Genomic DNA, 27,836 nt, shown 5'->3' with positions numbered 1-27,836 from the left:
ATGCGGAAAATCCTTGCAATATTAAAATTTCATTGTAGGAAATTTTTGTGTTGTTGCTCCTGTTATGTTCAGCAACAACAATAAAACAAAAAGCCCTTTAGGGACGTTTACATTTCACTTTTAACTTGCGATGTGCTGTGAATGGGTAGCCGGCATCATGCGAATGTGCATGGGAACGTGTGCGATGATGGAGTTGGAGAAGGATCAATGGCATCTAAATCTTGTACTTTTTTGACATTTTTATGCTTTTGATACATAACAGAGATATTTCATTACTTTTAATTTAAAATTGATTTAAAGGATTTCTCCTTGTTCCTCCTTGTATGGTAGATTAACACGCTTCAATATGTTGCAATTTTAGGAGTCTTAAGACAAAAGTTTTAAATAAAAATTTTAATAGCATTCATTTTCATTTAATTTTATTCAATTTGAGAATATTTATGTTATATCATTAAAAAGAGTGGAACGGATAATCTAATAATCAGGTTTTTATAAAATAATTAAAAAAATATACAAGAAATTCCTATTTTTGCATAATTTATTTTAGCTGGAATTTATTAAAAGTCGAAAATCACAAAGCCCGATGAAGAAGTTTTGAAAGAATAATCAAAAAGTAACTACTTCAAGTCCTTTGCACTACAAACTACAATCATTAAAATAAAAGTTTAAAGTAGTCTAAAAAAAAATATGAGTGAAATAAAATAAAATTGACAGCTAAAAGTGAAGAAGCGACAACATTTTGTTATCGTGATATACCTTCTGCTCAAAAAGTACTCGGATTTTGTAAATAAAACACACAAATTTAAATTTTATTCCAAATTTATTTCATCTCCTTCAAAATATGCTCCAACTGAAGCGATACACATATGCCAACGGTTAACCCAATCTTCCATACACTTTTCGTAGGCCCGTGAAGGTATGGCTTTTAGTTCCTTCAGCGAATTCTCTTTTACCGATTCAATCGACTCAAAACGTTTACCACGAAGGGGCAATTTGAGTTTCGGGAACAGGAAAAAGTCGCACGGATCCAGATATATCCAGAATATGGTGCTTGAGCGATGACAGTGGTGCCGTGTTTGGTCAAAAAATCGCGTACAACAAGAATTTTCCATAGTAAAAATCGCTAAATGCACTTGAGGTAGTCTCACATTAACAGTTGCTGTAAACAAACTAATTGACAGATGGCGCTCAAATTTGTAACATATGTCAAGAAAGGGTGTACCGACATAACAAATTACTTCTCCTTAAGTAATATACCTTTTAACAAACAACAAAATCTGGATACTTTTTGAGCAGAAGGTTAAAACAAGATTAAAATTCATAAGTATATATATTATGTTGTTGATGGCTTCCAAATTGAACATAAATCTTATTTTTTTAAATCCATTTTCTACTATAGTACGCTGTTGATATGCTTATTCTGTAGCTGATTTGGTACTCAGACCCAATATAAGGAAAAAGTAAAGTATATCACGAAGAAAATAGGAGTCTTACTGTCTTATTGTTTACACTGCGTTTAATTACATTAATTTAGCTTTGCTTCATTAACTAATTACTTAACTATAAATTTAGTCTATCTTTTTTGTGAACACAATTTCCGAATAATAAATAGTGTTTTATCATTTTTATATTCATAGCGTAATTGTTATTTATTCAATTTGCATATATACATTTATCTTAGTTTTTTATGTTATTACCCATATTCCAAATTTATGATTGCGTTTATTTTGGGTGAAGCCTTTATGCCTTCCCACTTACACAGAAACTTTCATTATCACTCACTAGTGCTGTGGAAAACTTAAATTAGCAACTTGTGGGCTCACGAGCTTTTCACGTTACTTTCCCCCAAAATATCTGGATCCGCACATAACTAATTCCATTAGTTCGTTTATTCACTATAGGTCGACACCGTATCCGCCGTATAACTGTTGGATTTATTTATATTAACTTTTGTGCCGAAATATTCCATATTCTCTATATTTTTATTGCCAACTTTTATTTTGTTTATTCGCCTGCTTTTCCATCTGTCTGTTTGTGATATTCCGAGTTTGGCTTGTTCAAATAGAGAAACTTTGCAGAAGTTACAACAATTTCGCATGCATTTTACGATTGCCATTTCAACGTGATACTAACTATGATTTTGTTGGGCAAACACTCATAAAAGTTTATCACAAAAACTTATTTATTACGAGAATATCGCACATTGTTAAGGGCGACCCATGTTGATGCAATGTTGAAGATGTTCCAAATAATCATAAAAATTAAGTTATGCAGTTATTTTGGACTTAATTGCCAGTGTCCCACTAACGTTTCTCTATCTTCTGAGCAGATAAATAAAATTCTTTAGTCACTTGTATTATCACAGACAGTCGAAATGTTTCACAGAGTTAGCTTATATTGTAAGAAGTCAGTCACTTGCACAATACTCGTAAAAAGAAAAGAATTTTGTAGCATAATTTTAGATGCAATGTCACTAAATTTAAATGTTGCCAACTTAATTGTTATTGCCGACCATTTAGATTGTCATCTGTTGTTAATTACTTGTTTTTATGCTTGTTTATGTAGATTTTAGAAAACAAATCTTCTTTTCAGTTTTAAAAATTCTTTTAATTTATTTTTTAGAGACAATTTAGGGCATTTTTTTAAAAAAATCTTAAAAATGTTTTAGAAAACATAATTTAGCTGCGTTTACACTGTAAACTTAAAAGTAGATTAATGTGCTTATAGCTCTATAGTAGTTGTTGAATTGTCTTTACCATATATTTAGATGCATCTTGTATGGATTTTATATAAAAAAGGCACATATTGCTGTATTTATATCGAGTTAAGTCCAATACTCTTAATATTATCATTACCCTTCTGATAATAGAAGGTCCTCAAGGTTGATATTCTGGTTTTTATTCGGAAGGCGGAATGTCTTCTGTTCGGTTAGGGTCTATTGTTGCACAAAAGATCAACCATGATCCGTTAGAAGGTGGTACCATATTTATTTCTAATTCTAAAATATTATTTATTATTAGTTTATAACTAATATATTATGTTTTATAAATCAACTTATGTATATTTACATAAAATTGCGTGAAAATATCTAATGTACGTGATCGTATCGTCCCTATTCAATAAATTCAGAATTGATTTAAAAAGACTCTGATTACTCAAACTCATTTGGCCAAGATTTAATTTCTGTTACATATTTATTTTTAAATTTATGGTTATTAAGATGCATTAAATGCATTCATAGAATATAAAGCTCATAAAAATGTACTAATATGCCACTCTTCCCCGACTTCCAAATAATTTCCAAGCTTAAGTAGTAAAAGTCAAAATAACAAATTGCTTTTAATAACAAGAAAAATGAAAATGAAAAAAATTGAATCAAATTAAAGTAATTAAAATAAATACATAAAATTCTGACACTTTAAAGAAATTTATGAACTACTTAAGTATTTTATGATAATCTCAAGTGGTTGTTATTTAATGAGAAACGCCCGCTTAAGAACCGCAAATGTTCGTGAATTGCCTTTCAAGCTCTTGAAATGTGCCATTGTGGTTTTGCATCCTTTGAATTTGAATCCAAGAAAAGTGATTATAATATCACAAACATATCATTTATGTTGCTTAAAATATTTTTATGTAAATAGTAAATATTAAAAAAACTTTTATTACAAATAATGAATAAACTACACAATTTCAATTTCTTTTCTCAGCTTGAGACCTCATATCTCATATTGTGATGTTGTATACTAAAAGTCGTAGTAAAATAAGTAACTGACATTCAACCCAAATTGTTATGAATTGTATTTTTATTAAATTTTATAATTAACTTTTTATTTTATAACTCTTATATACTTTACGATTTTAATAAAAACTGCATTTTTGTACTTCCCCCATTTTTATTTGTACACTCGTGCGTGTGTACTTGGATAGCAAAAAACAACAGCAAACTTTAAGTATTATTTTTAAGATTATTTCGAATATAAGATGAGATGAGACTTCATACAGATTTGATGAGCATAGCACTGTCCTTCGTTCTTAGGAAGGAAAGCTGCTTAAGTTAAAAATTCTACGAGTGTCGTCACCATCGTCTTTTATGCCACTTATGATTATTTTTCAGATTTGAAAAGTTTTCAGGGAATTTAAACACCTCGCAGATTTTAATGTTCCAAACTTTATTCTTATTTTTAAAATTCTTAAAAGATTTTATTAAGTTTTTATATTTTCATCGACACCATTAATACAGTTTATTTTGTATAATTTTCAGTTATATAGTCGTAGAAGGTCGAGCAAGTGCTATGTTAATAATGGTAGTCTACTTGTGGTAGAGCGTAGATAAGGCACTTGAAATTTATGATATTTTAGGATTTCTAAATTAAATACTATAATTACTTAAAATCCCTTTAGATTTGTTTAATTCCTTTAAATATTTCTTAGCATTTCTATATTAAACACAATTTGAATTTATAATTTAAAAACGCATATATACTTTTGAATAATTTTTAAATAAACATTTTGAAATTTCTATACAATTTATTTACAATTAATATTAAAGACATAAATTAAAGAAACAATGTTTAAAACTTATAAAGAATATATGTGTTCACATACATAAAGACTGAGTCTTTTCTGTGGATTAGGGCACATAATCCACATAAAAATGAAGGAGAACCAAAACAAAAGGGATTACTTGGATGATCTGCAAGGATTAAAACAGTCTAAATCACTTATTGGTACTTATAACAATGGGAGATGCCAGGATTGTATAAACTTAACAAAAGAAAATCTTAGAATTATCACAAGAATTTTAACAGAACTCTGTAAACTGAAACACCAATTACGAGACTGGTTATAGGTATATACGGATGCAAACTATAGATTCTGCGAACAGAATGAAGAGTCAGTCAAACATGTGCTGTTAGAATGTCTTGCGCTAATGGACAATCGAAATAGACTCTTGGGAATTATAGCCTTACGGAATAGGCAATTAAACTCTATAAAGTAGGTTTTATACTACTCTTTATACTCTTTGGAGATATACTCTAAACCAAGAAGAAGGTTCATTAGACCCAATGGTCACAATGCCATACTCCATATCAATAATAATAATACAAATAGACAAAGTATACTATATATACTTATTATTACACTATATTGCACTATAAGTATAATAAATGCATAAGGAATTGATTTTTGAAATTATTTTTGTAAGAAAATATACAAAATATATATTAACGTTCTGAGCGAATTTCGTTCTTTTTGCATTTATCAAAAATTAAAGACTTCTAATCGTTTCATATAGGAGTATAGCACTCTCTACTTGGATTGAAAAGTTCTCTTCTGACACACTTACAATATAACATTAAAAAATTTGTAGAACATTTTCGGATATGAAACTAATATCTTGTTTGTGCTGTGTTCTGAGTAATCCTCCTGTTTTTTAATTAGTTGTTCAGAGGTCAGAAGTGGTTTTTATCTCGCTAAAAGCATAAAGCGCATAGTAAGATTGTGATCACATAAGTGATCTTTCAAACATATAACTCTAAATATCATTATACACTGTAACTAGTTTGCTTTTTATTATTGGTTTGATAAGAATTGTATCTCGATATAATTGCTTATAATAGAGCGATGGGTGAACCATAGAATGGTTCATCCATCTATATAAATTCATTTATGACAGCTTGAACTGAACCTTATCGTGTTAAAGGCATGTGTAAAAATTTAACTCCGACCGAGGATTCAACTTACGAAAGAAAACATGTGAAGCAACTGCTATGGTCTTAAAATCTTCAGAGTTAGGTTGTACTCCCAAAAAATTTTAAGTCTTAAGTTTCAGTGCAGTTCAATTCAAAAATCAGTGTAGTAGGAATGTTCACTGGAAATATGTTGCAAAAATACAGTCATTCGATAAAATCATATGATAACTTCATTTACTATTTTACCAACTATAATACAATACGCCTGGCCTATAATACTTATTAAGGAATTATGTCATATTAATTATATATGTATGTTATATTATATATAATATATTAATATCTCAAGCTTTGATTCATTTTAGTGTTGGTGTAGTTTAGAACTGAAATGCCCACTGTAACCTTTTCGAACATATTAATTATGTTGAAACTATTTGAGCTAGTGCACTTAAGCACTTTTACTCTTTCTTAACTTGAGGTATTTTTAAAACCCCTTTTTATGTCTTGGCTGGATTATTGTTTATCACTTCATTAGACTAAGCAATAATTGACCTCAGATCTGCACACCTCCCCGAGGAGCCTGTAACCATTCTGAGATTTGATAACATACAATATGAATCTTTTTTTATTTAATATAATATATCTGAATAGTTCAAGCTTTGATCATTTGTAGGGTTAATATAAAAACTGAAATGCCAACAGTGGTCTCGTCAAGTACATATGAAATTTTATTTGTTTGACATTGAGTTTTTCTTTGAGTTGCTGTTGAAAGTAGATAGTCTTTGACTTTGACTGACTTTTTCACCTACAATTTTTTTTCTCTCATTTTCCTAACCATCTTGAGCTATAAAAATTTCATGATCTTCCATTGTTATGCTGCACAATTTTATTATTGATACATTGACGTCTGCGAGAAAGACGCAACTTGTGGATGGCCATTTGTTGCGCAGCCAATGTGGTGTAAATGATCGCGCTAAGGCCCACAAACGCTTTAAGGATGCGATGCTTGCCGTAGCGCTTTCTGCAATTTCAGAAATACCATCACGACTTCCCATTTTATTTGGTAAGGCGAAGATATTGCAAAATATTTTATTGGACACGCTGACTTATTTGAATTAAGTAAGCGTGAAATGTTTAAGTGATCTCATGGTTCTGATATTGAGTATCTGGCCATCTCGCCACGGTTAAATAGTAAAATTTATATTCTGGCTTATACATGCCATGCTCATGCATTCATGTGATACTTCAGTCAATGCGATTCAATTGAAATGTTGATTGTTGTTTGACGTACAAAATGGAATTTTTCAATCATTTTCATATGAACGCGGTGGGTGGGTGCTTTAATAGGTGGTGCCTCAAGAGCGTTGTTATAAATTTGAAACAGTTATTCCAAAGATGAAGAAGATATGATTTTTTCGCTTTATCATTATATAAAGCGTGCATAAAAATTATTAAAACAAAAGTAAAAAATAATTTATGAAGTACTTCTACTTTTATGAAAGATCTGTATGTGAAATAGTTTTAGAAAAAATTCATTTGAATGTATTCCTAACTTTTATTTTATTAAATCTAAATCAATAGATTTTGCCAATCTTTCATATATAGTTATCTCATACCTCATAATATATATTTTCCTTTAAATTTGATTTATATCTTAAAGTAATAAAAAGAATTAAAAGGAATAAGTATGATTAAGAATAAATCCTCTTAAACAGATCATTTTCTTCACTTGTATGTATTTCTTTTGAATTACCATTTTTTAACACTTTTTTTTGACGACTAGAAAAACGAATCGAGTCAAAACATGCACAAATTCCTTCCCCATTCTTTTTGTTACATATGTTCCTGTTGCTTAAATTGTCATGGAAGACATGTCTTTAAGACTGTCTGCAAATAGCATGTACATTACAATACAAATACTTAAACAACGACGTAGTATTTAACTAAATACTCAAACTAACATACATAGTAATAGTATATAAGTAGTAATAATAAAATAATAATAATAACATAAGTATTCATGTTGAACCTTTTCCGAGTTAGTGCATGTGGGCATTTTTACTCTTTGATAGTTAGGGGGTTTCTGCAGAGTTCCACACATCTCACTGACTAATTTGTATATTCCTCATAAGCTTCGTGATTATGCAATAACTGATCTAAGATCTGCGTACCGCCCCTTGTGGTATTATTAATATTAGTAGTAATAGTATATTACTACGTATATTACTAGAAAATATACTGAAACGTAGATGAATGTCTCGTAGTATTACTTCACGAGCACTCATTTCCATATTATATAGGGACTTTATATAAGATATTGAACATATTCCGTCTGCAGACATATACCCAAAATGACTTTATGACATTTTATATATTTGCTCGAAAATAAAGTAGAGGTTATCTAAGTTTTAAGATCTTCAACATTCATCTAGTGTGGCCTCATGGCAAAATAAATCCACAAAGATGCATCTTAAATATTAATCCAAATTTTTTAAAGTAAGTACTTCCAATATCTCACGTATACCTAAACGTTTTTAATTCCTCATTCTAGAAATGCAAAACTTTAATCTGAACAAAAATCATCACGTGCAATGACAAGACTGTAATTTATTGCCAATGCTAATTACAGAATTTATCACCTGAAAGATATTAAAACTCTCTGTGTTTAACTTAGACGAAGTACGGGAAATTACAATTTAATGAAAAATTTATTATACCGCCTTCTTTTTCAACAGAAATTAAGTTTATTGAGATGTTTAATAAAATCTGCGAAAATTTAATGACGTGGGTTAAATTAAAATTAAGATTATCATCATTAAGTGGGATTTTTCTGAACATCTCGTTTAAGTATCTTTCGTTTGATATAAAATTTAATTACTCTAAAAGCCTTAACAATTAAAGAGTTTCAGCAAAAATTTGAAAAAAAATCAAATATTTTGAATGGAAAACTTCGGCATAATTATTTTGTGATTCCTATTCCTTTCTGAAGAACCCTAACAATCTAACAACCCTTGCAAATTAAGTGTGCAATTGCTAAAATATTTCGCAGCTCTAATTTGCGGATTTGCCTTTCCGCTTTCGACTCGCCACTTAAAAATGTTTTTATTTTTGAGTGGCACGTACCTCTGTAATGCCTTTATTAAGCAACCCCAATAATTTTTTATTTTATTCGTAATTTATTAATTCACGTCATTTTTCTTCTGTTTTCCTTATCTTTTATGTTGATCAACATCATCATCGCCGCTATTAGTACGCAATACAAACAATGGCACACGAGCAACAGCGACAACCGGCAATACCTCCAGTGCTACTGCATTTCAAGTGGCAAATCCGTTAGAAAACGCAGCGCAGGAAAGATTTGTACTTCACAGTAACAGCAGCGCTGGCAGCAGTGGCAGCAGTCGGAATAATAACAATCCCAACAATACTACCAACAACCAATTTATTAATCGACCATTGCTGTGCAGGACACCACCGCCAGTTTATAATTCTTTGCCATCAACCCCACCTCCGGTATATACGCCTCGTTGCATAGAGTACACCAATTCAAACGAAAGACAAGTGCGAATAGTACGGGAGTGTAATAGTCAAGAGAACGCTTCAGTACGGGATTATGTTCAAGCAGTTGAATCATCAAATCTGGAACGTAGGCAGTTTGTAGAGCTACATAGCGCAGAGTATGCAGCAAATGGAAGTGAAGCTACTGCATCAACGACACAAGCAACACCAACACAGCAAGCAAACTACCAACAACAGGCACAGCAACACCAATTACTGCAGCAACAGCACTTACGTCGGCGTAGAAGATTGCATTTGTTGCAACAGTTGCAACCACAGTGTTTCCCAATCAGCAGCATCAATAGAGAAGACAGTAGCAGCAGCGACAGCAGTAGTTCCAGCTGTAGTTTCAGCGATAGCGAAACAGAAGTCACAACCAGAAATGAGTCACGCAGAAGAGTACCAATACGTTGTGTGAGAGGAGTACGAGGTAAACCAATAACTAATTAATATTAAAGGTTTTTTTATAGGATTTCTTACCATTCTCTTCATTTATTCTTTCATTGACATTACTTTTTCACGGATTAAGCCATTGTTGTTGTAATGTATAAGTGCGTTTATGCGCAGATATGAATATAAGTAAATATTGGGTCCGCTACGGAGAAAAATAGATCACTGTTGATGATGCTATCGTTGTTGTTATTTTTATTGTGTTTTATTTTAAATGTTCTTGCTTTCGGAACTAATAAATATCAGCAAATATTAGGTTCAGTAATTATTAAATTAATTATTTGTTATGAAAATATATTCATTTTTTTTTTTTGTTTTTTGTGGCAAGGAAGAGTGGAATGCCTACGCACTGCCTACAATCTGACGCCCCGGAAGGTAAGTGCCCGACTCGCACGGACTAAACCACTCTCTCTCATTTCTAGAGAGCTTGTCCTACTCCGCAACTACGTTAGTATTACTTCGAGGTAGGGTCCCTATTAGTCATTTAAGACTTCCATTAGTGTGACCTGCGTCCAGGCTCCGCTACTGTTGCATTTGATTAATCTTGTCCTTAATTTTGGTGTGCTACAGCTATCTTCGGTCAGAGTCTACTTTTTTCAATCTCAGAATGTGTGTCCCGGCTCTCACTCATGATCCGAATTCGAATATAGTCAGATTGCTCTTTGTTTTAGATTAGCTTGCGTCCAGATCTTTCTTCTTTTCCCTTAGCACATTTCCGAAGAATAGTGTGATTTTGTTCCAATTTTCTGCTCGTTCTGTAATTTTTTGTACGATATTCTCGACTGTAATGTGACCTATATATTCTGCAAGTAGTGTTCCGTCTCCATGCCATCTTTCGCAGTTGAAGAAAGTATGCTCAGCATTGTCCTCGACGTATCCGCAGTATATACAGTTGAGCTGCTCTACTTTTTGTATTCTGTATAAATTTATTCGAAAATATCCATGACTAGATAGAAACTGTGTGACATAATAGTCAATCTTGCCGAAATTAGCTTTGCCGTCTATCTTCCTCTTAAATCAGAGTTCCATCGTTGTTGCCAGATCTGAAAAGTTTGTCCTCCTATATCTTGAAGACCTGTTGAGTTGCTTGTCGATCTCTGTTTCAAGCGTTTTCTTCGTTCATGCGCCTGGAGGTCGATAGGGATGATTCCACTATTCACTAGAACTGCTGGTTCGGATACAGTTCGGTATGCAGAAGCTAACCGGATGATACCGGGATGGAATCATCCAATATCAGCTATTACCGCCTGGACAAATGATATTCCGATAAATTCAGATCTCTAAGTAATTAATGCGGTTAAATCAAGAAGTCTTCAGTGAGAAGTTTTGATGTACCCATCAGCATTGTTCTGACATTATATTGTTTTATTAGCTTGATTTGAAATCTATCAAACTCATGCTAGAGTAAAATTGATCTCAAAAGTGGAACATGAAAAATATGTGCGTCAGTTTTTAGAAGAAAAACCTGCAAAATTTTGTAATAAAACAATAATCTGATCTATACCCCATAGAAATTACCGAAAAGAAAGGCAGTATTTGGATTTGATTAAAAATCGCCGAATATTGTTTGTCCAAAATGGAAAATAAACTTGCAATATTTAAGAAATTTTTGTTTAATTCTTTAGACTTTATATGATTAAAAGTATGTAAGTATATAGTCAAAAAATACGATAATGACATATAAAACAATTTATAAATAAAACTAATAACCTTTAACAACAACAAAAAATATTATATATAATTCACAACTAAAAATATTTATTTACTTTTTCAGACGCCTATTGTCCCGATTTGTTGAATGCTTGTTCACTTATACTACATCAGCAACCAACAAGTGATTCTTCTATTGGCAGCTTCACTGATACATTACCTGCATTAAGTCAGTCTTCAGATTACATTGATATTGATGAATTCCGCCCACAGCAAAGAGGCGTATGCAATCAATCTAATCAAAATAGAGATTATGGGCATTTGGCACCAGTTTCACATAGACTACAACACTCAAAAAGCACGCCAGCGTTAAATGCACAGCGTCATGAAATACAGGGTTCATCACAACATGCTGTGCATGCAAAAAGAGGAACTGAAAACGAGCATAGCAATTGTGCACAATTAGATAATAAAGGAATTTCGAGGAACCAAAGAAAAATATCGCAGGAAATGGGTCAAAGTATAAGCCTTAGAAGACCACGCATATCACTGACATGGGTTTTAAGAGAACAACAGCAACAACAACAACAATCGCAGCAAAATGATACAGAATCTGATCCCAAGCCAGAGGAAAAGATCTCAAATAATTTATTACAAACGACTCAAAATAATAATAATGGTTATGCAAATGGACTAGAACTGAAACAAGAGGAAAAACAACAACAAGCACAAGCACAACAACTACAACAAAAAAGAACGGAAGTGGTGCCAACACAATTGGAGCCAACGAAGAAACGGTATCGGATCAAGCAATTGCCTGGCAAATGTCCAGATCCACTTAATGGTTACGCGACTACGCCTACGGCCTACGCTACAGCCACAGTGCCACAAAAATTTTTTAGCAACCAAAATCTGCTGGATTATAGGGAAAAACATCGAGTGACACCATCCAAAGAATTATTGTTTGTATGCACACCCCAACGCTTACCAAAGAGCTATGATAACAGCGAAGCCTTAGCTTTGGCCAAAAAACGAAATGAGATACGTAAAAAATTAGCTGCGAAAATGACAACCGTGCCCACCAACGGTACAACACGTGCAGGAATCAATGCTGAACCGAACTCTACTGTTACCAATGCAGCTAATGGTGTACTGGACAACGATGAGCTCAAGTCATTGAAGGGTACATATTCAGAGCCTAGTTTAATTGCTGCTTCAGAAGGAAATCATCATCGTCGACATCGGCATCGTAAGCGACGTGAACGGACACGCGTTCAAAAGTTCGGCTATGAGATTAGTAACGTTGATGAATTCTTATCGAAATGCTCACTTGCTTCCCCAGGTAACATACCTGTTGTGCTCTCTACTTCCAGTACACTATATCAAACGAGAACTGGAGGTTATCAAGTGGAGATACCTCTTCCATTAGGTATGGTAGTCAATGCAGTTTTCAAAAATCAAAGCTGGCTTTATGTGCAAACACCGCATGCGGAAGAAGGCTATATTGGCTATGCCTGTTGTCTGCCTCTGGGCATATTACCACCTGCTGCACGAGGTATAGGCGAAGGCAGCTCAAAACCTACACCTTGTTGGGAATCCAATTGTGATATATTTCCACGTCCTTGTGGCAATATGACCGATTCAGAAAAAGAAATTCGTTTGCGCGGTGGCACACGTTCTGATGGTGCACGCACACCTCGTGGCAAACGCACAGAAACTAATCGTGAAGCAGACAAAGTAAATGGCAACTTCACACCATATGGTGAACATCAAGTAGACAAATTGTACTTACGTGCCGCTTCACAACCGAAACTAGTCGCTAAAGCATATGCGCAACTAAAGTCAACCAAAAATGCTTCAATACGTACCACAAATGATGAATACGCCACCATACAGCGGCAGAAGTCCAAATCGCATATGGAAAAGCATATGCAACAACAACAACAGCAGTTACAGCAACTGCAACAGAAACAAGTTCTCAAAGGTCCATTCATAACAAATGGTCACAATGGTCAGCACTTACATCCAAAAAATACGCCTGTCTATACGTCGGGTACAGCAAATCCAGTAAACAACACTAATCTGAACGGAACTGTTATCCATGGAATGAAGAAACAACATGGATTGCGCCAGACACTAGTCGCTATCAACACTGATTATACAACTGCAAGTATAACGCTGAAGAAGGGTGAAATTGTGACACTCTGCGAGTGTCGTCAATCTAAAGACCATCGTCAGTGGTTCTATGTTAAAACGCGAGATGGACGCGAAGGTTATATACCGGCTGAAGTTGCAGGGCATGGCTATTTGTAAATCCTTGACAATTCAATTGGGATCAACAATAGTCAATATATGTTTTCCATTGAAGATACTTTAAACCAAAAAAACCAAAACTCCCCTCCTTGTTGGCTGCAACGTTCATCTGAAGATACGGGTATTAAGCATGTTTGCATCGAAGGAAGTAATTATGTTAAAAATCGTGTTGGATGAAAATATTCAACGAAGTCTAGTTTAAGCCACAGTCATTCCAATCGCTTTGTATTTATAACTATACCATATTATATATAATATGTATTTTACTTTAAGGTTTTTAAATTATTGTATTGCAATATATGTATGAGTGTACAATTTAGTAGCTAAATAATAATAAATAAAATAAATAATTATGGCATATGGCACATTCAATCAAAATTTTTTTGTACAATGATTTATCTTCTTCTTCTTGTTCTTCTTGTTCTTGAGTTAGTGCTATTACGCACTTTTACTCTATAATGGCTGGGCTAAGAAATCATATCATTTATTTGTCTTTTAGTTGATGACGGACCTTAAATCAGTATATCTTCCTGAGAGTCCAGAAGTGGACTTGAGGATTGTTATAAATATTTATAATTATTTTTTATTATAATATTATAGAAATATTATCTTCTTTGATTCAAATAAATTATATCTGCTTGATGCTTTACTTTAAATGAAAATATTTAAGTATTTAATCACCGACTGCACTGGTAATCGCTCTAAAGTCAATAGATGACAACAGGTATGCACGTAGCTAGAAGCAAAATTTAGGGGGTCTTTGACTTGCTGAGATAACAGAAACAGTTATTCTTTTTTTAGAGTTAATTAATTAGTTCGCCCCGTCATTTTTCGTTTACATTAAAACTTCCCAGTACTATTTAGCTCTTTTTCTGCCCTAACTAACTGTAACTAGAACAACAGGTAATATGACACAGTATTTGATCAGTATTACCTTAACATTTGGATCAATAAAGACATATTTTTAAATATATTTCGTCTGTAACTTAGAGATAAAATTTAAAATAAATAATTTTTTTTGACATAACATATGTATTATTTTTTTATTATTATTTTCTTTAAGTTTGATTTGTTATATTATAATCCAGATATTATCAAATGAAATAGCACTTGAAGGAAACTAATTGCTTTTTCGACTTAACAGACTCAAAACAAAGTAATCAACTTCTTAAATGTCGATACGATAATGAAATAAAATGTCTAAAGAGCCCCCAGAAGAAGCTAAAATTAATCCTGTAAAAGCACTAGTGACTGGTGGTTTTGGTGGCATATGTAATGTTTTATCTGGTCATCCATTGGACACCATTAAGGTGCGCCTACAAACTATGCCGAAACCTAATCCTGGAGAACCGCCATTATATGCAGGTACATGGGATTGTGCGAAAAAAACAATTCAGAGAGAAGGACCACTGGGACTTTACAAGGGTATGTCAGCCCCACTTACAGGTGTTGTACCAATTTTTGCTATGTGCTTCGCTGGCTATGCACTCGGAAAACGTTTACAACAAACTGATGCTAACACAAAATTGACGTATACTCAAATTTTTATTGCTGGCGGTTTTTCCGGTGTATTTTCAGCTTTCGTTATGGCACCTGGTGATCGTATTAAATCTCTTTTACAAATACAACAGGGGTCTGGTGGGGAACAAAAGTATAATGGCTTGTTTGATTGTGCTATAAAGTTATATAAAGAAGATGGAATTCGTAGTGTGTATAAAGGACTCTGCGCAACGCTACTCAGGGACATACCGGCAAATGGAACTTATTTTTTAACTTATGAAATTATATCAGAAATGTTAACGAAAAAAATTGGTGATGACACTACATCAAAAGTAGCAGCAATATCAATTATTAGTGGTGGTGCATCTGGAATGACATATTGGATTCTTGGCCTGCCAGCTGATGTACTAAAAACCCGAGTACAAACAGCACCACCAGGCAAATACCCACATGGTGTACGCTCTGCTTTCCCAGATCTCTTAAAAAATGATGGACCGTTGGCTTTATATCGAGGCATGACACCTATAATGCTGCGTTCATTTCCAGCAAACGGAGCGTGTTTTCTGGGTATCGAAATGATGAACAAATTTTTAAAATTCGTTGTACCAAATTTTTAATTATTTATCCATTTGATAAAAATGTAAAAATATAATTTAACGATCTAAACAGGTGTATAGATCGTTAGCAATTTTTTAACCCTAAAACACACACCTGGGTCTTGTAAATAAGTGATGTTACTACATTAAAATTTTAGATCGTGGAAATTTTAGAAATCCCGAGCAATTTTAATCCATTTTCATTGCTCTTGGTAAAGGGGTTCAGGATTTAAAAGCTTACAAAGTTGACACCTACGTAAACACACATTCGGGGTACCCGCGTATCCACTTGTCATTTATACAGAAAATACAGTAATTTATAGCAAATAACAGGAGTTTTGTATTCTTATCATATAAATAGTTATTTTTATTTCTAATATACATATTATATGTATTTTAAATAGTTTTACACCATAGTACGCATATAGATGTGTCAATAAAATGCTGCAATGCAGTAAACCGCTGCATTGGCTGCACGATTTTCGAGTCTTTCTATAACGTTTTTCATCCTAAATGCAGCACAGATAACAGGTTCCTGTTATAGGTTTTCTTGAATGAACTTGTAAAGGTGCTAATAGATCAGTGTTCAAAAACTGTTTCAGTGGATCTTTCAAATAACTTTCAATGGCTACTTTCGTGATGAAATTCCGCGTAATTTGACGATTCAGTGCACGTTCCTCTATTATTGGCATAGAAAGCACTTCAGTCAATCTGCGTAGAAAGAGCTTACGTCTGGTGCCAGTACATGGTATCATATGTCTTCGGCTTTTTTATTTGTATGGCGCATAATGATATCCATCATTTATGGACTCATGAAACATTTGAACATTTGCTCTACTGACATCATTTCTATAGTTTTATCTGCACCATAGCATTGGCGGACATTGTTTTGGTTAAGATTTGATATGATACATGAGGTCGAGTATCCCATTGCATTCGATCTCTTGCAGTTAATTTGTCACTAACTTATTTATGGTAAAATTTCATCTTCATTGTCATCGGAAGCGTCAGAATCGGCACAAATCACATTAGCCCTTTTATGCGTTTCTAACAGCTTTTCAGCATCAGGCGGTTCAGCTTCAAATTCTATGATCATGTTCGAGTGGTGTTCACTAATATTGCACCATAACTGTATAATCTATTTTATCTTCTTTGTTGATGCTCGATAAACACTGTCAGCTGAAATTCTCTTGATATTCGAAATATTTTTGGAAGACATTTTTTCTTGACATCTTATTAATACGAATATTATCATTCTATCATAGATAGTCATATATAGTTAGGCTATTTAAATTATACTACTGAGCTATATCTCGTTATAGTCACTGCACGGGTGTACTCAAAGTATTGACTTTTGTTGCTATTGTAGTTATTTTCGCCCGAATAGCTAATACATATCTGTTATTATAGTCGCTGTTGGGAGTGGAAATGGGTGTTTGGTGGTCGTAATTGATGAGTGGCTGTGGGACGTAGATTAAATCGTTTTTATGTTCCTGTTTCTGATAAGTGTTAAACGCTGTTGCAAATTACATTTGATTCTATTTGTCCTCTATCGGGCTTAACTAAAATGGATATATAACTAGTTATAAGTAATGCCACTGGTATTCGATCTATTATTTTTGTAGCAGATGTTTCTTTTCAATTATTTATCAAAAGGCAAATACGAAGATTTGAGGAACAATCCTTGCGCTATGTTAAGCTTATATTAAGGGAGATGCAAAGCATGGTGCAGTATTGTGATAATGATATACAAAAAATTTGAATTTTTCCAAAATTGCATAAAAAGATTATTAACGTAGTTACCAATTTTTATTTACTTTTTTTATTTGTAAGGTTACATGAGTAACTCATTCTTACTTTTGGTATTTCTTGGTTTAAGTGTTTACACTTTAACTTTTAAAGCTTAGTGATTAGCGAAACAAAAACAAAAACGAAAAGTATTTTCCTATTTTTTTCCTAAATTTGCAGTACACATTTATCTCTTGTATTTTTGCAAGCATTATGTGAGAATGTTGTATGGCATTATAAATATATATTATTTTAAATAAAATATATTCTTGCGAAATTATGAAGTGAATGAAAAAGAAAAATGAAATAATTAGAAACGATAATGAAAAATAAATATGTTTTACTACTTTTAGCCAAATCGTTTCCTTTACTTTGTATAGTAATCAAACGACATATTGCTTCCAAAGGGTTAATTTTATTTGATTTCAAAGACTTATTTGATTTCTAAAAGCAAATTTAATTTCAAAATACTGATAAATTATATTGAAATAAATATATTAAAATAAGCAAAAGCAAAAGTTAAAACCATCAACAAAATGCAATAATGTTAAACGGATTTTTAAAACCTAGTATATATTTTAAACTTTGAGAAGAAAAAGAAATTTGCAACAAATCCAAGACGTTAGAATATTCTCAAACACATTTCGAAAATAATTCACATTTTAAATTCGAAAATTCGATAACAAGTAATCTCTATGTAAAAAAACGTTTCAAACTACATGTATCTTAATACCAATTACTTTTCTTTCGACACCGAGTACCAAGAATAATCAGCGTAAAGTAGTCGGTATCGAAAGAAAAGTAACGACTATTTGCGCGTATGTTTCAAATCAGGAGATTAGTTGTTTACTGATAGCTTAATTTTAATTTAAATTACTATAATGTCGGTCGACATTCTACAGAAGAGAATTTGCTGACACCTTAGGGTTTTCATTGTGTGATGTTTGCAATGAAATAGACCTAGAAAAAAAGTGTCCTTGCGTTTATTTCGAAGAACAATACGCGAGCATGGAATACCACAAATATAAACCGCATTTTTATTTAGAATGTGGCACAAATAATAAATGCCGTAGAATTCGTAAATATTAGGAATTCTCCTAAAGAAAGCAAGAATTTCCTAAAGAAGGCGAATTTATATATAAAGATATATACAACGATCGCAATAAAAGCTAAAATTCCCTAAAAAACCAAACCGACTCTAAAATATTTTTGATGTAACAACTTAAATATGAAAAACAAAATTGCAAAAAATGCCTGTTTCAATTTGTAGATGGTTTTTGGTCATATTGCGATTTATGTTTGTCATAGACGATAATCAAAGTAAATTAGTCAAAACTTCATCATCATCTGATACTTATTGGTATATATGCGAAGAAGCTACAGATTTTTTTTCCAACCTTTGCGATAAATTTGTGGTAAATGCTGTAGAAATGACTATGTACATCGCATTTGCATACGGAAGTATGCAGGATACTATTTGAACTGTAAGAATATGCAGTTTCGTGAAGCGAAGAAGTAAGGTATATTCGTACACGACCTCGATGCACAATAGGAATAACAAAAAGGTGTCTTCAATGATTTGCACCCAATATATAGTCATTGCGATATAGACACACGTCTTTGTTTATGTGGTTGGGACTATGTTGGACATAACGCCGATAATATTATTTTCATTTTAATTTAAAATATATCATTATTATTGAAAACATAAAATTTAGGTAAATGTACAACAGCAAAGTGAAACTCGTTGTCAGGGAAGCTTTTGCACATATTTATCCGATATGGACAAAGAAGTTATGAGAAGTATATTCCGAAAAAAGCGAAAATGCTCATTATAAATGAAGCAATTTCATTTTCTCAAGATACTGCAGCAGCGACTCACGAAAGTCGCCAGGTATATATAAAGAATTTGACAGAAGTTCTTTATGTTCTCTTTAAAGCGAAAATAGATGTGAATAACAATCATAAAAATTTAGGAGCAGATGCAACATCTGTTGATATGCTAGTAGAAGACTGGAGCCTCTATATAGTTCATATATTTCTAGAACTAAAAATCCTACTCCATTAGTTATATTAGAAAGTGAATGTTATGAGATTAAAGACATTTGTTAAGTTGAAACCACATTGCAATACTAGGATATAATTTGGAATGTGAGGATGAAGAATTTGATGAAATCAAATCGAATAGTGATACTTTTACGAAAGAAACTCATAACTACAGCACAGTCTTTAGGATCAGTTCGGAACATTACAATGAGAAATCTTATATAAGGAAAATAAGGATAGCTAATAGAAGCTAATGTATTTAATAGTGCAAATACTGATGACCATATTAGTGTCAAAACGCAATCAAAAATTTTATCATTGTCATCGCATACGACACAAAATATTGAAAACATTACTTGTTTTGATATATACGAATTTGATGATACGATAAATTGTTTAGGTACATGTACTGTACGAATAGATTTCACAGAAGATCCTCGTTTTACCGACAAGTCATTTGAGAATATAAAAGGGACCAATGGTTTGATTCATGAAAATAAAATTATAGCACGTAATCGAGATATTATTGTTGAGTACTTAAATTAAAATGTTTAGTCATGATTTGTATAAATGTTTTTATTGTAATCTTAAATATAAACATATATATTATATTGTTAAACTAATTATAAGTTACAAAAATTGAATTAAATATGTAAATTAAATATTCAATTATTTTTGTAATATAAAACATGAATTTGAATTTGTATAATTAAACCTTAACAAATTTCTGGTTATGAATACAAAATTTTACTTTGAATACATTTAATTTTACAAACATTAATTTGTTTTATTCATATGATTTATTAAAACTGTGCAAACTTCATTAAAATTTGGCCAATATTTTTACTATAAAAATTATATTAATTTTCATTAATTAATTTTATAAACTAAATAATCTTAATTTTATTTAAATAAACATATCTGTTTATATACGACTTCAATCATGATTTTATATCATTTATTGCTTATATTTTATTAATTTTCTCACTCAAATCTTAGAGATTATAATTCTAATTTTTTTTGTTAAGATAACAGCTAACAGGGAAGAATAACTTATATATATATTATTTTGTAAATATATCGTTTATATGATTTAAAATCAAACTCATTAATAAATAGAATTAATTCCGACACAATTAAGTGTAAAAATATTTTATTATGTTTACAAGTCAATATATATATTTTTAAAATATCATAAATTATTTCTTTATATTCTTATATTTATTAATTAATTAATAATGAATGACTTCTATTTAGTATAATATAAATAGCAAATACATTCATATGACATAATTACGATTTAGAAATACACAGATATTGCAATGATCAACTAAAAGGAAAAACAAATGTAGGGATACAAATTTATATGCAATCAGATTTTTATTGTCTTTTTAATCTTACTGATAAATGTGACGATTAATTCTAATTGCACATAAATTATGTGTTGATCATATTAACACTAGAACACTCTTAAAAGAAAATATAAATAATTATAAAATAAATTTATATCGTAAAAGCATAAATCGTAGTTTCTCAGTCGAAAATATAAAATTTTTACTTTTTTGACAGGAATACAATAATAATTTAATAATATAATTTATACAATTCTTTAATTGTTATAAATAGTTTATTTTTAATTAAATAATTACAAATTCAAATAAAAACTTATTCACTTAAGATATAATTAAAATACATATAATATTAAAAACCGAAATAGGTTGGTTAATAATAAAAATGAGCAATAATAATTTTTTAAAATTCAGCAGTTTGAGCAAATACAAAAAATTTTAGGGAATAATCTTAAAGTTATGCTTTAAGTTGGTAAGTTGGTTTTGATTGTGTATAAAATTGGAAATAGATTTAAAACATAATTGGATAATTATACATAAATGTATAATTATAAATAATAAAAAAGTTTGTTTTAGAATATTGGGGTATATGATAGAAATCGAATAGAGTAAATAATTATTTACATTTAATATACGCGTGTATACCTGTTAATAAAAATAAATATATACGGTATTTGCACATATATAAACATTAAAACAATACAAAACTATAATTTAAAAATAATATCTAATATATATTCGATAATATAGTAGCTAATACAAAATGTACAATATAAAATAAAAATTTTAATGAATTAAAATTTACATCAAAAATAAATTTTGTTTAATTACTGACTACATCAAAAGTAATTATACAAGCACATATATAAAAAAATTATACATTAACATATATAAAAAAATTAATAAAAAAATATAAACATAGGAATTCGAAGACGCAGCACTAAATAAATGTTAAAAACATCAATTTTATTATATCTTAAGATTATAATTGAACTATATTGCTATAATGTTTATTTATACTGTCCATTCTCATTTCGCATGTTTTGGGCTTGGACTTGGTGATGCTGTCGATGTTGTTGATAAGTTTGTGTTATCGCAAATACTATCACACGTTTCATTTTCTTCCTTTTCGTCTGGAACAAGAAAACCCTTTTCCAATAACACATCCATTGTTTTTAGATTACTTGGTTTTTCTTCAGCATGATTGATATTTAACATAGTATCATTCATGCGGTGATAATGCGGTTTCTGAGAGGTACTCGGTCGGGAGTAGTCTAAGTGATCATATTCATCTGTTTAAAAATGAAATGTATTAGTAAGATAATATTAAATTAAATTAAAACACTTATTATACACATGCAACTAGACTTAATACTTTAATACTTTAAAGTACATTGTGACCGAAAAGTTTCCGGTCATAAATAAATAAAACGCAAAATTCTTAATCTTCATCAATATTTATTTATCTCCTTCAAAATATGCTCCATTAGAAGCGATACACAAATGCCAACGTTTCTTCCAATCATCAAAACATTTTTTATAGGCGCTTTCCGGTATGGCTTTGAGTTCCCTCTGCGAATTCTGTTTTACGTCTTCTATGGATTCAAAACGCGTTCCTCTGAGTGGTAATTTGAGGTTGGGAAACAGGAAAAAGTCACACGGTGCAAGATCAGGTGAATACGGTGGCTGTTCGATGGTATTTATTGAATGTTTGGCCTTAAAATCGTTGATAATGTTGAACAAATTGAGGTGAATCGGAACAAGCCGGGCGTTGACACGTCGCATACACAAATTGTCCACCAAAATCAAACGAGCCATCTCACGACCGATGCCTAGCTCTCGTGCTATCTCTCTAACACTCACATGAGGATTTTTGAACACGATTTCCTTTGCCTTTTCAATGTTTTCGTCGGTGGTAGAGGTCGAAGGTCGTCCAGAACGCGGCATGTCTTCGACGGTCGTACGACAGTCCTGAAAGGCTTTGTACCACTCATAAACTTGAGTTTTCGATAAAACTGATTCCCCATAAGCCTTTTGTAGCATTCGCAACGATTCTGCACACGAAATTTCGTTCGAAAAACAAAATTTGATGCAAACTCTTTGTTCAATATTTTTTTCCATTGTTTTTTTCGCAACGCACTACTGAGGTGAACTGGTTTCAACAGCTGCCGTAAACGAACTGTCCGACAGATCGCGCTCCATTTTTGGCATAGTAATTAAGGACAGGTGCTGCCAAACTACATAAACTTAAAATATCGAAAAATATACAGCGCGCGAATTTTAAATGAGAACCTCCGAAAACCTTTCGGTCACAATGTATATTGAAAATATGTACATGATTATTAAATTTAATTTTCATCAAACTTCTGGGAACATATTGTTAATATAAAAATATTCCATAATATTGTCCATTATTTCACTATGCACTAAAAACATATCCCTTAATGCAAATGATGTATTTAATAATTGTTGAACAAATACACATATATTTTACATAGAATATATATTAAATATATATATAATAAATACTAAGATATTTAATCCTTATTCATTTAATAATCATATACAAAAGCACATTTTTTAAGGAAAATTAGTAAATAAGCAAAAGTTCTAAAGAGAATCTTATATGTATTAAACAATTTTTTATTCACATTTATACGGTTTCGCTAAAAAATTTTTATCCATATAACAAAATTAAAATAAATGAATAAATTCGTTATGGATAGATTCCTCATCTGAAACTACATACTTGATTTTGTACCATTCATACTTTTTAAGGCGTCGCACCATTTGTCAAGAACGTAAATCAGTCAGTAAATACAAATGTGCAAAATGGTAATTAAAACAAAAACAATTAAATAATTCAAATAAAAAACAACACAAACAAAAAACATAAATAAATAAAAACAAAATAATGACAAAATAAAAATAAATACGCACAGCGAGTAATGTTGATGAGTCTTGCATTTAGTGCTTTCTTACCATCAGGAAACAATTTCTTCCGATAATCTTTGACTGTTTAATGACAAGCATATTAGATGGATGTTAATGTTAATATATAAATATGTATATATATTATAAGAGATTTGATTAGTAGTTATTTAAAAGCTATAATTTTAAATTAGAATGTATGATTGTTTAATTGTTAATAATTTTGTGACCAAATAACTTTAATAAGTGTTTTTTTTTTATAGGCTAATTGGTCAAAACTTTTTTATTATTGTTGTTAAAAATGTAAATTATTTATTATTGTTATTTAATGTAAAAAAGGATATTTTAAAATATACATTTAAAGTTTATTTATCGCATTTATATAGCATAATAAATAAATTTTAATTATAATTATAATTGGTCTTAGAAACATAATTACTACAATTATGCATTGTTCTGTTTCCAATTACTACACTCTGAAAAATACAGTATGAATTGCGGAGTATATAGTATAAAATATCCTTTCGTCTTAATTATTCGCAAATAATATTTATTCATTTTCACTCACCGGGATCCTTATAACCTTCTTTTTGTTTAATTTCATCATAAACATGCTCTTCTTTTAAAGCGTCATCAATGCAATTGTAAACATTAGGATTCGTTAGATCGGCATTTAAATTTTTAGTGAGCATGTCACTGTTGTAATTTATTGAATAAGTTCCAGCTAAATAGAGAAAATATTATTTAAATAATATAAACATATGTATGCAATTTTATATTACCTCTACTGCTTGCATTTGAATCATCACCATATACCATACTACCATTGCAATCTAGATTGTTCATTTTCGGTCGTAAATTATTGAGCAAACGTGAATCCGCACCTTGTAGGCCATAAACTGGATTATCGAAATTGTGTCTATCCGGCCAACCTTGTGATGTGTCACTGATATATTGCACATGTTGAATTTCAGTTTTCAAATTGGATACACGTCGACGATAATAAAATATAACAGCTATAATCACTCCTACGAAAATTAAACCCAATACTAAGCCCCACGCAAGACCAGTACGATTAGCTAAAAAACAAAATACAAGTAGTATTAAATTGAAATAAATAATAATTCAATTCATGATATAGTTACATTCCAGATCAGCTCGCTGTATTTGTAACGCATTGGTTGGTACATCACAATTTTCACCAGTATAGCCTAGACGGCAAACGCAACCCTTAGCAGCATGGCATACAAAATTTTGTGAGGAGCAAGTACATGGTAACATACAGTGTTGACCATAAAAACCCTCCGGACAAACTAATGGATAAAAAAAATATATTAAATAAAACACATTTCCACAAAAAATTAAAAAACAATCACCTTCATCACAACGTGAGCCCATCCATCCAGGTAGACATATACATAGACCATCATTCTTGCGACAGCCTTGATGATTCTGGCAGCGACAGCGCTGTGAACAATTTATGCCATAATAGTCTGTGGGGCATGAATCGTTGCAATTGGGGCCAGTCCAACCAGGCAAACATTGACAATTTCCAGTAATATGGTTACATTCACCACCGTGCTCGCAATGGCACTTTAGCGTACAGCCAGGACCATAACGACCAGTAGGACATGGATGTTCACAAGTTATTCCAATATAACCAGCGCGGCAAATTATTTCTCCAGTTATGTGATCACAGCTCTTGTTACCTACAAAAGAAAATTGTAGCAAGGATTTACTATATATAGACTATGAACACAAGGACTTTTCTCTTACCATGCATTATCTCAGGACATTTCTCTTTACAGCCCATGCCGTAATAACCTTTTGAGCAAGGTTGGGAACAGTCCTCTCCAAGCCAACCAGGCGAACAGATGCAGCGTCCAGTGTTTGGGTCACAAGATGAATTATTCGTACATCTGCAAACTTGATCACAATTTTCACCATAAAAACCAGTTGGACAATTTGTTTCACAATGAACACCTTTTTTGTTTTTATTTATATATTTTTTTATATAAAACGTAACGCAAAAGAACAGAGGAAAACAGTACCAAAACGCAGTAAATATAACATAAAATAGAACAAAAATAATGTCAATTAAAAAATTATGTAAATTTGTTTGTGTAAGTGTGAGTATGTCTTGTGAAATGTTAGATGAGGATGCAAGAATGATTTTACTATACTACTCATGCAGTTGGACACAGTAAGAAGTCAAGAAAATGCATGGATAAAAGAGCATATCCAGGTAACAAGTCACAGTTTTTTTAGAGCTTTTTTTTTGTTATACTAAGAATGAAACCTCAATTTCATGAAAATGAAAAATGTTTTCTTAATGAATGATCTTGAATGTATGTATGAGTGTGCAGTTCATCCATACCTCCCCAACTTGGTTTACATATACATTTCCCATCGACAGCTTCACAGGCCAGTGTATTTTGAGGATCGCATTCACATTTTTGTGCGCAATCCAAACCAAATGTTCCAAAGTCACATTTTCGTTCACATTTCTTGCCAGTCCAGCCAGCAGCACAAGTGCAACTACCATTTTGCGGATTACACGATGCATTATTATGACAATCACATACACCAACACAATCCTTTCCATAATGGTTTATATCACATGGACGATCACATTTGATATTTTTCCAACCTGGCGTACAGAAGCATTGACCTGTTTCAGGTGCGCATTTTGCGCCATTTTTGCAATCACATTTCTGAGCACAATCCTGTCCATAGGATCCCGGTTTGCAGCTTTCTTCACAAGTTTCTCCCTGATAGCCAGGTGCACAAATACACGTACCATTAATAGGCGAACATTTAGCATTATTTTTACAATTACAATTTAATTCACAATTGGGTCCGTACTTTAAGAATGTGCATGGTCTATTGCATTGTAAACTACTCCAACCAGTTTTACAACTGCATTTGCCGGTATAAGGATGGCACATTTCTGTGTTATCCATTAAACATTCACACGTTTTATTACAATCTGTGCCATATTTATCTAACTCACAAATACGTTCACTACAATCAACGCCTTGCCAACCGGGACTACATGTACAAACTCCTGTTGCCTTATCACAAGTTGCATCATTTTTACAATTGCATGTTTCCGTACAGTTCAACCCATATAAATTGTCTGGACATTTATCAAAACAACGTTCACCCAAATAACCTGGCGGACATTCACATTTCCCTGTTATGTGATGACATGGAGCTTCTTTGAAACACTCACAGGGTTTCTCGCAATTTGGTCCGTACGTTCCGACAGAACATTTATTTGCACAAACTACTCCAGTCCAACCAGGTGGGCACATACATTCGCCGCTTTGTGGATCACACTTGCCATCGTTTTGACAACGACAATCTTGCTTACATTGTGCACCATGTTTTCCATCCGGACACTGGTCCTCGCATCTTGCAGAATTAAATAAAAAAGTGACTTATTCACTTTAAGAACTGTTTTTAATATTTTGATAAACTTACAAGGGTCCAGTAAAGCCTGGTGCACATGTGCACTCTCCAGAAACATGATGGCAACTGCCACCATTTTCACAACGGCACACTTCCTTGCATTCAGAACCATAACGATTTTTGGGGCAAGTGTCAGCACATTTCTCACCAGAGTATCCCTTGGCACATTCGCAAGCACCAGTGTAAGGTTCACACGTGGCATTGTTAAGACAATCACATTGCTTACCACAGTCACGACCCCAGAAACCGGGTGGACAATCTATGCGAAGATTTATAATTACTTTTTTTATTTGTTTAAAATATTGTGCTTGAATCAACAAAATATCGCTTTCCCACTGTTAATTATTTACACAACATTTACACATTTACACATTTTATGCAGCACATAGACGTAGTGCATTTAACATTAGTGCCCAAAAAGAAGTTTATTTATTTAAGCAGTTAAAAATGTTTAGTAAGTAACCGACCAAGTATGTCTACCAAGATTA

At 31.9% G+C, this 27,836-nt stretch overlaps 3 protein-coding genes across 10 annotated transcripts in view; 2 read left to right on the top strand and 1 right to left on the bottom strand.

Annotated features, from left to right (window-relative positions):
- Window positions 1-6,566: 6,566 nt before the first annotated feature.
- LOC119677459 lies at window positions 6,567-13,992 on the top strand. Its single transcript, XM_038088810.1, has 3 exons — window positions 6,567-6,756; window positions 8,944-9,681; window positions 11,476-13,992. The coding sequence occupies exons 1-3, from the start codon at window positions 6,567-6,569 to the stop codon at window positions 13,662-13,664; spliced, it is 3,117 nt and encodes a 1,038-aa protein (XP_037944738.1). The 3' UTR covers window positions 13,665-13,992.
- Window positions 13,993-14,720: 728 nt separating this feature from the next.
- On the top strand, window positions 14,721-16,101 carry LOC119668770 (congested-like trachea protein). The gene has a single exon (XM_038078395.1). It carries the CDS (start codon window positions 14,861-14,863, stop codon window positions 15,779-15,781), a length of 921 nt encoding a protein of 306 aa, XP_037934323.1. The 5' UTR covers window positions 14,721-14,860; the 3' UTR covers window positions 15,782-16,101.
- Window positions 16,102-21,758: 5,657 nt separating this feature from the next.
- LOC119673477 (protein draper) overlaps window positions 21,759-27,836 on the bottom strand; it is a 42,875-nt gene continuing 36,797 nt past the window's right edge. For 2 of the 8 annotated variants that reach the window (XM_038084757.1, XM_038084762.1), the window contains 9 exons: window positions 27,361-27,607; window positions 26,252-27,291; window positions 25,651-25,857; window positions 25,251-25,583; window positions 25,020-25,187; window positions 24,657-24,953; window positions 24,443-24,598; window positions 23,884-23,958; window positions 21,760-22,235 (listed from right to left, as the gene is read on the bottom strand). In XM_038084757.1, coding sequence (XP_037940685.1) covers window positions 21,973-22,235; window positions 23,884-23,958; window positions 24,443-24,598; window positions 24,657-24,953; window positions 25,020-25,187; window positions 25,251-25,583; window positions 25,651-25,857; window positions 26,252-27,291; window positions 27,361-27,607 — 2,786 coding nt within the window. In that variant the 3' untranslated portion in view covers window positions 21,760-21,972. Of the gene's footprint in view, window positions 22,236-23,883; window positions 23,959-24,442; window positions 24,599-24,656; window positions 24,954-25,019; window positions 25,188-25,250; window positions 25,584-25,650; window positions 25,858-26,251; window positions 27,292-27,360; window positions 27,608-27,836 lie in introns of all 8 variants that reach the window. The other 6 variants (XM_038084758.1, XM_038084759.1, XM_038084761.1 and 3 more) reach the window with 6 other exon arrangements.

Source organism: Teleopsis dalmanni, chromosome 1, assembly GCF_002237135.1.
Source record: "Teleopsis dalmanni isolate 2A chromosome 1, ASM223713v2, whole genome shotgun sequence".
In the NCBI taxonomy this organism is placed as follows: Eukaryota; Metazoa; Arthropoda; class Insecta; order Diptera; family Diopsidae; genus Teleopsis; species Teleopsis dalmanni.
Note: the sequence above shows the minus strand (reverse complement) of the source record. Positions and strands in the feature narration are given on the sequence as shown.